This window comes from Zophobas morio, unplaced genomic scaffold (assembly GCF_036711695.1).
Source record: "Zophobas morio isolate AGI-343-1 ecotype UQ-CSIRO unplaced genomic scaffold, CSIRO_AGI_Zmor_V1 ptg000006l, whole genome shotgun sequence".
In the NCBI taxonomy this organism is placed as follows: Eukaryota; Metazoa; Arthropoda; class Insecta; order Coleoptera; family Tenebrionidae; genus Zophobas; species Zophobas morio.
This window is the reverse complement of record NW_026972111.1, coordinates 2,478,226-2,491,281: the sequence shown is the minus strand read 5'-3', so window position 1 is coordinate 2,491,281 and position 13,056 is coordinate 2,478,226. Positions and strand designations below refer to the sequence as shown.

The 13,056-nt window shown below is 32.0% G+C and overlaps 1 protein-coding gene across 1 annotated transcript; it reads left to right on the top strand.

Moving 5' to 3' along the window:
• The first annotated feature begins 2,176 nt into the window (after positions 1–2,176).
• LOC135123214 (uncharacterized) lies at positions 2,177–10,896 on the top strand. Its single transcript, XM_064047708.1, has 9 exons — positions 2,177–2,604; positions 8,459–8,538; positions 8,979–9,240; positions 9,619–9,767; positions 9,817–9,976; positions 10,042–10,297; positions 10,350–10,460; positions 10,509–10,611; positions 10,658–10,896. Exons 1-9 carry the CDS (start codon positions 2,177–2,179, stop codon positions 10,804–10,806), a joined length of 1,698 nt encoding a protein of 565 aa, XP_063903778.1. The 3' UTR covers positions 10,807–10,896.
• Positions 10,897–13,056: the final 2,160 nt, after the last annotated feature.

The following is a 13,056-nucleotide window of genomic DNA, read 5'->3' as shown; positions in this document are numbered from 1 at the left end:
TGTGGAAAGTATTTGGTGTACTGTAAAGAAAATTACCCCTGTCATCTCTGTGGTCAAATAGGTCATTTGCCAAAGAGTGCCAAAAGAAGAATGACGACAAATTGGATGAGAGGTCGGAAAGGTCGTTCGAACAAACTTTATGTAGCCGTCGGTTTGTCGAGTACTGAGCTCCCAAAACAACAACGAGTAGAAGATGTCAATGCTAACTGGTACCAAGACAGTGGAGCCACACAACATATGACTTCCAACAAAAGCTGGTTTGTGAATTTGAGACAACTGAAGCAACCTGCAACAGTCATTATGGGAGACTCAAATCAACTCAAGGCCTCAGCGGTTGGAGACATAGAACTTGAAGCCTACAATGGTAACAACTGGAGACTAGTCATTCTGGAAGACGTACTCTATGTACCAGGTTTGAACTTTAACTTGATTTCACTCAGTCAAGTGATGGACAGAGGACACATTGAGACGTGCAACAAAGATGTATCAATTATCAAGTCAAGTGACAACCAACCTGTTCTTACCATGGCTCAACGAGAAGGAAATTTGTATAGAGTGATGCTCCGACTACCCAGTATGAACACCAGCCTAATTGCAACTTCAATTGTCACCTGGCATACGAGACTTGCACATCAGAACCTGAAGTACGTCAACGACATCGTAGGCAGGAATAACATCAAGTACATAGATGACTGGAACAATCGAGTCTGTGAAGGATGCATTTATGGGAAACAACATCGAATTTCACATACCAAAGATGACAAGGTAGCAGCTCAATCATGGGATCTAGTTCATGTAGATCTTGGGGAAATGAATGTCACGTCGATCGGAGGAGCGAAGTATTTCCTGATCTTTAAAGATGATTATTCGCACTTTCGAACCGTTTACTATCTGAAGTCGAAAGATGAACCTCCAGACAAACTGAAGATATTTCTGACACAAGTTGAAAATCAATTTGGAAGGAAGGTGAAAGAACTGAGGTCGGATCATGGAACTGAAATAAAGAACAAAACCACATGTCAACTATTGGAGGAGCGAGGAATCAGGCATACGTTCTCAAACGTTCACACACCACAACAGAATGGCAGAGTTGAAAGGGAAATGCGAACCGTGGTGGAATCTGCGAGGTCGGTCATACATGCGCGAAATTTGAAAGAAAATCTATGGGCAGAAGGTGTCAACTACGTCGTGTTCACCTTGAATCAGACTGGCACCAGCTCAGTCAACGCCAAGAGTCCAGCAGACTTATGGTTCGGTCGTCGTATTGATATCAACAAACTGAGGAGTTTCGGATGTGAAGAAGTCTAGGGAGGGAATCTTTGTTGGATATGACACCGAGTCATCAAGCTATCGAATATATATACCTGGAGAAAGAGAAGTCATTTGCTCTGACAATGTGATTTTTGATGAAGAGAAAACAAAATACCGAGACATTATAGGAAGTGTGCCAATAATATCTGAAAAGACTGATCTAGGTCATGAAGATGAAGAATGCGAGTCTGATACAAGTCTGAAGGATGAAAATCAAGAACAAGAAAATCTTGAAGGTGAAATTACTGAAGATGAAGATGAAGAGACAGCACCTCAGACAAGGCGCGGACTTCGTGATCGATCAGCGATAACAATGCCACACCGACTGAAAGATTATGTACTCGACGATCTCACACCGAACAGCAGTGCAAAGTTAGCTTTGATAGGAGAAATCCAGGATATCACTGTCAATGAGGCACTGGAGGATGATAGATGGAAACGTGCGATGCAAGAAGAACTTAATTCTTTGACACAAATGAAAACTTAGAGACTTGTGAAATGCCCCGAAGGAGTTCAACCGTTGACATGCAGATGGGTGTTACGTGAGAAGGCAGATGCAAGATCGAAAGCACGTTTGGTAGCACGTGGTTTTGAACAAGGATTATACGGAAACGTTCAGTCCAATAGCTCGCCATACTTCAATTCGTCTTATGCTGAGTCATGCAGCTACCCAGAAGATGAAACTTGTTCCCTTTGATGTCAAGACAGTTTTCCTATATGGTAACCTGAAGAAGGAAATTTAATAACTTTGTTCGTCGACGACGGACTTATCGCTGGCTATGATGAAAAGGAAATCTACATCATCAACTCAAAATTCGAAATCACATACAGCCGTCAAGTTCAAAACAAGGTCGCATACCTCGGAATGGAAATTCACATTGACAAACAAGGCATCTTTGTAGGTCTTCCAAAGTATACAGAGAAGATCATTCGACGCTTTAAATTCGGTACGTGCAATGCAAAGTCAACTCCCATTGAGAAAGGCATGGTAACAGGAGAAGAGGACAAGATGAACGATCAACCCATATCGCCATCTATCCCATACAGAGAAGCGATTGGAAGCCTGTTGTGCCTGGCCATAATTTCTCGACCGGATATCAGTTTTGCTGTTAACTTTCTAAGTCGCTTTAACGGAAAGGCAATGATGAGTCACTGGCGAATGGTAAAAAGGATTTTTCAATATCTCAAAGCAACACCAAATCATGGTATCTTCTTTGACGGAAGCGACACACTCGTTGCTTACTCGGATTCCGACTATGGTGGAGATCCTGACACTAAACATTGTTTTGGCTGGTAAATTGTTTAAAAATGGGTTGTAAACAACGCCCTCGCGTTTAATGGTACGGGTTGGTGTCGCCAACTGACAACGTTGGCCTGCATTTCATTTAGATTATAGCCGGAAGGAGGTGAATCTCTGAAAAAGCATTTTATTTTAGAAGTTTATTGTTAGCAATAGTGAGTGTCTTTGCGTGTTAATGAGTGTGATCGGGCCAGTTTTGATTTTTGTGCATACAGTAAAGAATCCTCAAAACGCCTAAGGTAAAATCATCCATGGAAGATAAAATCAAATTATGGTTAGGGAATAATTTGGACACTAATTTTCAATTTCCTTCTTCAACCAAAGACAATGAGTTATTCTGCAAAGTGTGTGGAAAAGTTGTAAGTAAACATTTAAAATGCTGAAGCTTGAATTATGTTCACATTTTTGTTTCCTAGTTTAAGTGCGAAAAAAAATCATGCTTTGAACAACACCGCATTGGCGATGCACATAAAACGAACGAGAATAAATCCAGTAAACAGACTTTATTAAACGTTAGTCCAGACAATGATTTTACGTAATTTTGCAGACGACGGATAGATTAGGAAGACACATAGCCCATTTAGTAATTGGAAAGTTATCTTTTGAAGAAGCTGGCCGTCCATTTCTGCTAGCTTTGAAGCAGCTTGATAAAACTAATAGCAACACAATCTCGAGATTTATAAACGAATCATTGGGTGTGCTATTGATAATGTTAAGCATTGAAATTATTATGATTTATTTAGTTGTTAATTTGTAGCTTTATTGTAAAAAGTTAAATGATTTGTATCAGATGGTGCTTCATAGATGATCAAAACTGGTACTAATTTGAAGGTGTTTTATGAAAATATAACACACAGTGTTGGGCAGTATCTAGATACTTGTATCTAAATAAAGTATCTAGATACATTTTTGGGTATCTAGTATCTGTATCTAGATAAAATCGAATTTAAGCACAAAATATCTGTATTTAGATACAAAATTAATGCCGTAGATGCAGATACATTTTTTTATTTCACTTTTTTTCAGTATTTATTAGTTGAGTTATACTAGTAGTAATTTTTGATACTTCATGTTGGTGATTTTGGTCACATAAACAAAAATAGATTTTCGATTTGAAATTGTTAGTTCAGGTTTTTATTTTCTTTATTTTTACAATTTTTCGATTTTTATTGTTCCGATTTTTTAATTTTTTGCTTTCAATTCCGATTTTTTTCAAGTTTTCTTTTCTTCAATTTTTCGATTTGAAATTTTTCATTTATTTTTGTTTCTTCAAAATTACGACATGCAGCTCTTCGAGTTTTTATTTTAAATTTTTCATTTTTGCGATTTTTCAATTTTTTAATTTTTTATTTCTCAATTTGAATTTTTTGAATTCTTGGTTTTTTCAATTTTAAAATATGCAACTCGAGTTTTCATTTTAGAACTTCCCGTTTTCCAACTTTGGATGTTCTTATTTGAAGTTTTACAGTTGTCAACTATTAATTTTTAAACTATTAGATTTTTGAATATTTGATTTTTTCAATGTTAAATTTTTGATCTGCAATTTTACGATTTTAGAATTTTTTCAATTTTCAATTATTAGATTTTAATTTTTCAATTTCTCGATCTTTCAATGTTACAGTCTTTCGACTTTACAATTTTTATGATTCTATAATTTTTCGATTTTGCAATTTTTGGGTTTTTTTACAGTTCTTAGATTTTGCAAATTTCCGATTAAAAATTTCTCGAGTTTTCAATTTTTATTTTTCCAATTTTTAATTTCTTCAAATTTTAAATTTTCCAATGTTCGATATTCAATTTTTTTAATTCGTTATTTCAGTTTTTTCAATTCTTCAAATTTTCGATTTGGAATTTTTCACTTTTTCTGTTATTTAAATTTTACGATATCCAACTACAGTTTTCATTTTTAAATTTTTCAGTTATCCGATTTGGCAACTTTCGGATGTTTCAATTTTTTTTAGATTTGCAATTTTTTTGATTTTTCAATTTTTCATTTCTTAAATTTTTCGATTTGTTTTCATTTTTTTTTATTTTTTCAATTTTTCGGAGTTTCAATGTTCTTATTGTATATTTTTTTTTATTCAATGTTAAATTTCTCAGTTTCTCAATTTTTCAATCTTTCGTTTCTTTAATTTTTGAATAGAAATTTTTCTAGTTTCATTTTCATATATATCTAATAATTGTTATTATAATTTTTAAAATATTTCATTTTTTCAATGTTTCTCTAGATTTTATTTAATCAGTTTTTCAAATTTTCAATTTTAAATTTTTTGCTCCTCGGTTTTTCAATTTTGACTTTCCAAATTTTTCGATTCATTAATTTTTTTCGACTTATAGGTTTCTGGATTTTTAGTTTTTCAATTTCCCAGTTTTGAAATTTTCAATTTTTCGTTTCGGTTTTTTATTTTGGTTATTTTTTCAACTATTCAATTTTTCAATATTGCGATTTTATAATTTTTTGTTTTTTAAATTTAAATTTTTTCAGTTTTACGTTTCTTCAATTTTTCGATTTGCGATTTTTCAATTTTTCATATTTTGTTTCTTCAGTTTCTAGAATTTGCAATTTTTCAATTTAAAATTTTTCAATGTTACGATTTTCCAAATTTTGGAATTTCCAAATTTCCAAATTTTCGACTTTTAAGTTTTTCATGTCTCCAATTTTTCGGTTTTTCCATGTTCCTACTTTATATATATTTTTTTTTCAATGATTTTTTAATTCTCTGTTTTTTCAATTTCTCGATTTAGAAATTTTTCAATTTTCGATCTGCAATTTTTCTAGTTTCCATTTTAAATATGCATAATAATTTTATTATAATTTTTAAAATGTTTTACTTTTCCAATTTTGTAATTTTTACAATTCTTCGTTTCTTCAATTTTTCGATTTGCAATTTTTCAGTTATCCGATTTTCGATCTTTCGATGTTTCAATTTTTTTGATTTTGCTATTTTTTGATTTCTTTATTTTTTCAATTTTTCCGATTTTCAATGTTCTGATTTGCAGTTTTTGGGTTGTCAACTTTTAATAATTTTTACCATTATTTTTTTTATTTTTCGCTTTTTCAATGTTAAATTTTTGAGTTTCTCAGTTTTCCGTTTTTAGGGTTCTTTAATTTTTGATTTGCAATTTTTCTAGTTTTCATTTGAAATATCTATCTAATAATTATTAGTTTTTAACATTTTTCACTTTTTCAATTTTACGATTTTATAATTTTTCCATTTTTCAATTATTAATTTTAAGACTTTTTATCCGTTTTTTTATCTTTCAATTATAGTCTTTCGACTTTACAATTTTGACGATTCTATAATTCTTTGATTTTACAATTTTTGGGTTTTTTTATAGTTTTTCGATTCCATTTTCATTCTTAAAATTTTTCATTTCATCAATTCTTACATTTTTGCAATTATTTGATTAAAAATTTCACGAGTCAATTTTTAACTTTCCAATTTGTAATTTCTGCAATTTTCGATTTGGAATTTTTCAATTTTTCACTGTTACTTAAATTTTACGATAACAAACTCCAGTTTTCATTTTAAAATTTTTCGTTCAATTTTTTTTTATTTTGCATTTTTTTATTTTTGAATTTTTCATTTCTTAAATTTTTCGTTTCGGTGTTTTATTTTCTTTATATTTTCAATTTTTCGGAGTTTCAATGTTCCTATTATACAATTTTTCTTTCACAGTTTCTCAATTTTTCAATCTTTCGTTCCTTTAATTTTTGAGTCGAAATTTCTCTAGTTTAATTATTATAATTTTTAAAATATTACACTTTTTCATTTTTCGATTCATTCTTTTCTTTGATTTTTAAGTTCCTGTATTTTTTGTATTTCAATTTTGATGGTTTTGAATTTTTCAATGAGCCGATTTAAAATTTCTCAAGGTTTTAATGTTGCGGTTTTTCAATTTATTTATTTTTATAATTTCCCGATTTTTCAATGTTAAGATTTTATATTTTTGTTTTTTAGATTTTCCAATTTTTGATTTTTTAATTATCCGCTGTTTCAGTTTCTCGATTTAGAAATTTTTCGTTTCATCAATTTTGCATAATTATAATTTTTGGAATGTTTTACTTTTTCAATTTTAATATTTTAGAATCTTCCCGTTTTTCTGTAGAAAGTTAGATTTAAATTTTTTTAGTTTATTCGAGTTGCAATTTTTCGCTTGTTCAGTTTTTGGATTTTTCAACTCTTCGAACCAAAAAAATGGAAAAATTGCAAAATTGTATAATTGAAAAATCAAAAATGAAAAAGCCAGAATGTCTAAAACGAACTTTGAAAAATCTAAAAATTTAAAATCAAGAATTTGAACAATTGTAGAATGGAAAAATTTTAAAATTAAAAGATTAGAATCGATAAAGTGCAAAATAGAAAAAACCGAATCGAAAACAATCTGTATATAGATACTTTTATCTTCCATATATCTATATCTGTATCTAGATACTTTTAAAAGTATCTGTCCCCCACACTGATAACACACTTAACATGTATGGCACAGGGGTTACATTTAGTGTTTGAAACAATTACACTGAATTATCCAGATGTCAATGGGATAATTAGGTAGCAATCTTAAGAAAATCTTTTTAAAAGCACCAAGAATAGAGTTTTATAAAAACAGTTTACCAAATACACCTCTCCCACCTGAACCTGTATTAACAAGGTGGGGACTTGGATTCAAGCACCATTGTTTTATGCAGAACACTTTGATGTTTTAAAACAAGTCAGTAAATATATAATGGTTTTTTACTATCATTCTTATATTGAATATTTTTAGGTTGTAATGTCATTTGAAGCCACAGATGCACAAAGCATTAAAAAAGCTCAAGAATTCCTGAATAAAGCAAACGTTAAAAGTGAACTCTTGTCCATTAAAACTCACTTTAAAACTGTTGCTGATGAAATAGAACTATTAGAAACTATACGTTTAAAATTAAACCAAAGTGTGGAAATTGTGGAAAAAGTGTATACATCTTTAAAAAACACACCAAGAAAGGTGGGGGAAATAGCGTTCCAAAAATTATGTTCTATATTAAAAAAGAATCCAGGATACGATTTTATATGTTCAGTAAATAACGTAATTTGCGGTAATGGAAATGCTACCAACAATACATAAATGAAAACGTAGATTGTCCAATATTTAATTTTGCATACATCACTTCTTGTGATGACGCACGTTTTCAAAACTTAAAAGTGTTTTAAGCGATTAAAGGTGTAAATTTACAATCGAAAATTTAGATAAATATATAATTTGCTTTTGTAACTCATTTTAAATACCTGAATTATTATTTTATTTTTTGTTAAATGCGACTTGCTTTAATTTGATCACCGTTTTTTTGCGTTAACTTAGAATTAGGGGACGTAACTATAGATCGTTTATTTATTTAATCATTTTTTTGTTTGTTACACAAAATATTTGTTTCTATAATGTTTTCTTTAATGTTTTTTTTTTAATATATATTTTTTTGATGTATGCTTTTTCGTTGAGCAAATATTTTTTCCTCCAGGTTTTGAACCTAAACTAAGATTTTTATAACCTAATTCGTCAATTTTGGGACCTAAAAATGTCTCCTTTTATTCATTTTTTAACGACCTAAAATCCGAAGCTTATTTATCACTTCTATCTCCTCCTTACTCCTCGTCTCAATTATTAACCCACCACTTCTGTTCCTCCTCATATTTTCCTAAAACTTGCCTAAAGTGTCTATTTAGCCATTTTTTAGGCCTCGTTTAAATCGCTCACTTTAGGGTTATTTTTAACCTAAAATCCGCTCTTTACTCATAGCTAAATATCCGTCCGGCAAGCACATCAAGCAACTTTAGCCACTCTCTAGTGCATCCTTCGCTCCGACAATAGCCAGCAACCGTCTAAAACTCCTGCCGAGGTCAGGAATGCCGATGTGCCTCACGAAACCCATTCACAAACAATAAGTTCCGGTAAAAAGTGCGTAACAAATGGACGTTGATGTGTAGCGATCAGTAGCGTGCGCTTGCATTGTAAAAACCTGCCCCGCAACGTATGTTTTCCCACACGTAAACCATTAAAAAGTTAGCTTTCAAAAAGCACGATTTTACGCGAACGTAAGAAAACTAAATAAGAGCTCCTCTTCCGAGCGGCGAAAAACTTGTTATTGCGATTTTTTACCGACGAGCTGTTTATTAGCGCGGACTTTTTGTTTTCCTTATCGCATAGTTTTGAAACCTGTCGAAGGATCGGAATATAGTATGTCATCGTCCTCGGTCCTTCCCAAGTGTTCCAGGACCGGCTCGGCGTCACAATAGATAATTAGTTTTGATCGTTCAACTACACTCGATATCTAATAGTGATCTAAGTGGTCTGTGAACTTCCATCTAACAACACTTGTGTGAGTCTTGAGGTCGCACGTCGTCGTGTCTCACACATTATCCGATTACCGGTGGTACACAACCATATCGGGCGATGCGATCGCTCGAAGGCTCTTTGTTCCTGGACGGGCAATTAAAAAAAGGAAGAAGAGGTGCTCGGTCTTTAGCGAAATTGATATTACGGGTTAAAGAGGTGGCTAAAGTGAGGAAAATTGAAGGTGTAAAGCTGAGACGCTTTCTTTATATCTGGTCTGCAAAGTGCCCGATGGGTGGGGACTTGGGCAGGGCTGAGATGTTTAGATTTAAAAAAATCCTGGGTACCACAATGATTATTTATTTACTTATTTTATTTATTAAACTGAAATCTTTTGAGACAAGCCCAACAAATTCTAAAGTATTTTTAATGTTTCAAAAGAGTTATGACATTCCACGTTTCAACTAAATTACACTTTTTTCTTGCTTAATTTTTTTAATGTAAGAAGTCAAAAATATTCCATAAGTTTCCAAAAAAAGTAATGTTTGTTAACAAATAATCACAAAATAACGCTTATAATAACACAAAAACAGGTTCAGTAAACCCGGTAGTAAACAGGACTTGCGTCATTGACTCATCATGTATGCATTTATCTGGCACACAAAAACCTTAGGCGTTTATGCACTCGAATTAAACAGGTTCAGTCTTAGAAAAATGGACGAACAACAACAACGTATGTTTGACGAAGTTGCAAAAAAATTCAACAGTAGTGGAAAAGCGTTGAAAGAAGATGTCAATCGTTTGCAACAATGGCTAGAAACGCAAACACACCTTCCAAAAATTTTGGGTACGTTTTTGACCAAATTTAGCAATTTTGGACATTTGTTTTGTTAAAGACGAACACGCTCTCTGCAATTTTATGATTCTCAACAAGTGCAGTATCGAAATTGCGAAAAAAAAAATCGACAATTATTATTCAGTTAGAGCGAAAGTTCCAGAAGTGGTTTATAAAATGAATCCCAAGCTTCATCATCATAAGGAATTTAACAGTATGAGGTAAGTTATTATTAATAAGTATATATTCGGTGTCGTACTAATAGCTCTGTTACTAACTGAGATAGATACTTAGTGGATCACCCTCAATTAACAGACGACATGTACAAACTCACATTTTTCAAAGTAAAAGGGGAAACTGTTTCACCTGACTATGACCCAGTTAATTTCACGAGAAAACTAGTTAGTATGGCGGAGTTAAAACTGCGATATGACGTCATGTATGGGGACATTTTGGTCTTAGACTGCAAAGGATTCAGTTTAAACGTCGCCATGAGAATTACACCCTTGATGTTTTACAAACTTTTCGTTGTTCTTTACGATGTAAGACAAAAAATATTTACGTAACGATTAAAACTTGCTATTGTAACCTCAGGGAGTTATGTCGTCACGGGTCAAGGCTGTGCACGTCTTAAATATGGCGCCACCTTTAACTAAAATTTTGCAAATTATAAAAACCATCCTGAAACCGAAAATATTTGAAAGGGTAAGTATGAACCCTAGAAATTACGTTTTTATATTTACGTTCTTAAAGATTTGTATTCATTCGAATGAAGATGCTTTGAAGAAAGTTATTCCTTTGAATTTGCTGCCGACTGATTACGGTGGAAAAGGACTCTCTTTGCAAGAGCTAGAAGGTAAGTTTTGGAGGAAAAAAAAATTAAAAAATAATAGAGTTTGTAGATGCATTAGAGGCCAAGTACGCCCAAAATCAAGAACTGTTTGATCGCTTAGACGAAATTAAAGTGAATGAGGAACTGAGACCTGAGAAGCTGGAAGATGATGATACTCTGGGGTTCTACGGTAGCTTCAAAAAAATTGATGTCGACTGAAGCTTCGACTAGGAATAACAAAGAAGTTGAGCTAAGTTACAACGGAATACAACTTACTAGTATGTTTGTATTAATAAGTGAATGTCATAAAACTGAATAAAGAGCTCCATGAATTTACATAGCCTCGTTCTTCTGTGATAATTACACCACGATTACATCCTTCATCAACAATAACAAAGAATTAAAAGAAACAAAAGAAGGCGGAATGTTGATGACAATAAAATAACGTCATAAAATTAAAAAAATGTTTGATCTCTTAAGTAAGAACTTATTTATGCAACCATAATATATTTTCACAGCAAGTTGCAAAAAAATTAATTTGTAATGATAATAATACAATAAAAAACTAATTCACATTATTTAAATTATCGTCGAATTAAATTTGCATACTCGTATTACTAGTAATAAGACAGATTTACTGTATACATGAATAGAAACTAAATCATTTTGCAACAAGATGCAGTCTTCAATTGTTGAAACGTCCTTATAAATCTTAAAATCATTAGCATATATATTAAGGGTCCCCGCAAAATCGGTTTCAGTGAGAAGAATTATTTTTTGTAACTATGCAACCCAAAGTACCGATCCACGGCAGGTAGCGACCCAAGAGAGGAGAGATTATGGTCACTGACTCATTCATTAATTTTTTGGGCCACCTAGGTAGAATTTATTCCGCAAAATTTTGAGATGACGTTATCAATTTTTAGTAGCATAATCCTGAACTTGTGATTTATAAATACATTATTGAGATTTTTCGGCTTTTCGGTTTTTCGATTTTTCAACTTTTGATGTTTCAATTTTTCAGTATTTTAATTTTTGATATTTTCAATTTTTCCATTCTTCAAATTTTCGATTTCTCCATTTTTTTATTTTTCGATTTCTCAATTGTCCGATGTTTCAATGATACGATTTCGCAATTTTTCAACTTTCGATATTTTAATTTTTCAATTTTTAAAATTCTAGATTTTTTGATTTCTCGAGTTTTCAGTTCATCTATGCATATTTCAGTTTTTCAATTTTCGGAATTCATTAAATTTCTGATTTTCCATTTTTTTTATTTTTCGATTTTCCAGTTTTACGATGTTTCGATTTTTCAATTATACGATTGTTCAATTTCTCGATTTCTAAATGTTAGATTTTCCAATTTTAATTTTTTTTATTTTTTCATGTTTGGACTATTTATTATTGCTAAAAATAAAAGTAAAAAATAACTACCAAAATTGTGACTAAAAATATGTAAAAATTAATAGAAAATAGAACACATTGCTGCTAAAACATAAAAATAACTGTACTTTCCCAAAAAAATCTATTGCATGATTACTGTTCCACTATTGCTAATTTAGGACGTTAGTATCAAACGCAATGAAAGTATTAATTCTTAGTTAAACAAAAAAATAGTTGAGTGTCAAAATCGAGTGAAACATGTGAGACGTGTATAAACAAAAGCATCTAAATAATAACAATTTCCCGCAGAACTTCTGGAGGCTTATAGAGTCGACATTGGCCTGAACGCGCTCTGGTCTGTGGATCATACAAGTTCTCGGGCGACGATGTATCTAACCAGGCAGTTGAAATACCTGATATGCCACAGCGCAAAAAGTATTTCTCAAAAAACTTTCAAACGTTGATGTCTTTTTAATCAAACAAAACACAACTGGCGAACGCAATAATCCAGAATGGTGCGCAGAAAAATCCTTTTTTGTCTTTTGAAAAATTTAAAACAATGTTGAGGTTCTAGGCATTCCTGTTTGGAAAGAATTTGAAAGTGTTTTAGAGCCTCTAGTGTCTTCTCTTATAATAATTTAATTAAATTTCTTAGAGGATACGTGATTTGCTAAAATCAGTTTTATATTAGCAGGTACTAGCCCCCCCCACCCACCCTCTCTTTTCTTAGAGGGTATATCGTTTGCCAAAATCCATCTTATTTTAGCAGGTACTAGCCTATTAAGAAAATAAAGGGCGGATGGGCGGGCTGGTGCTTGCCAAGATAAAGCTGATATTGCCAAATAACATACCCTCTAAGAAAATAAGGGCGGGCGGGTGGGGCTAGTACTTGCCAAAAGTAAGATTTTGGCAAATGATCTACTCTTTAAAAAAAGGGTGGGTGGCCGGGGTCAATACTTGCCAAGATAAATAAATAAATAAATAAATAAATAAATAAATAAATGTATTTATTATCCAACAGACAGACAGTCTAACAGGATAAATGCTTTGTAGTATTACAATTATAATTATAACATGCCTACCAAA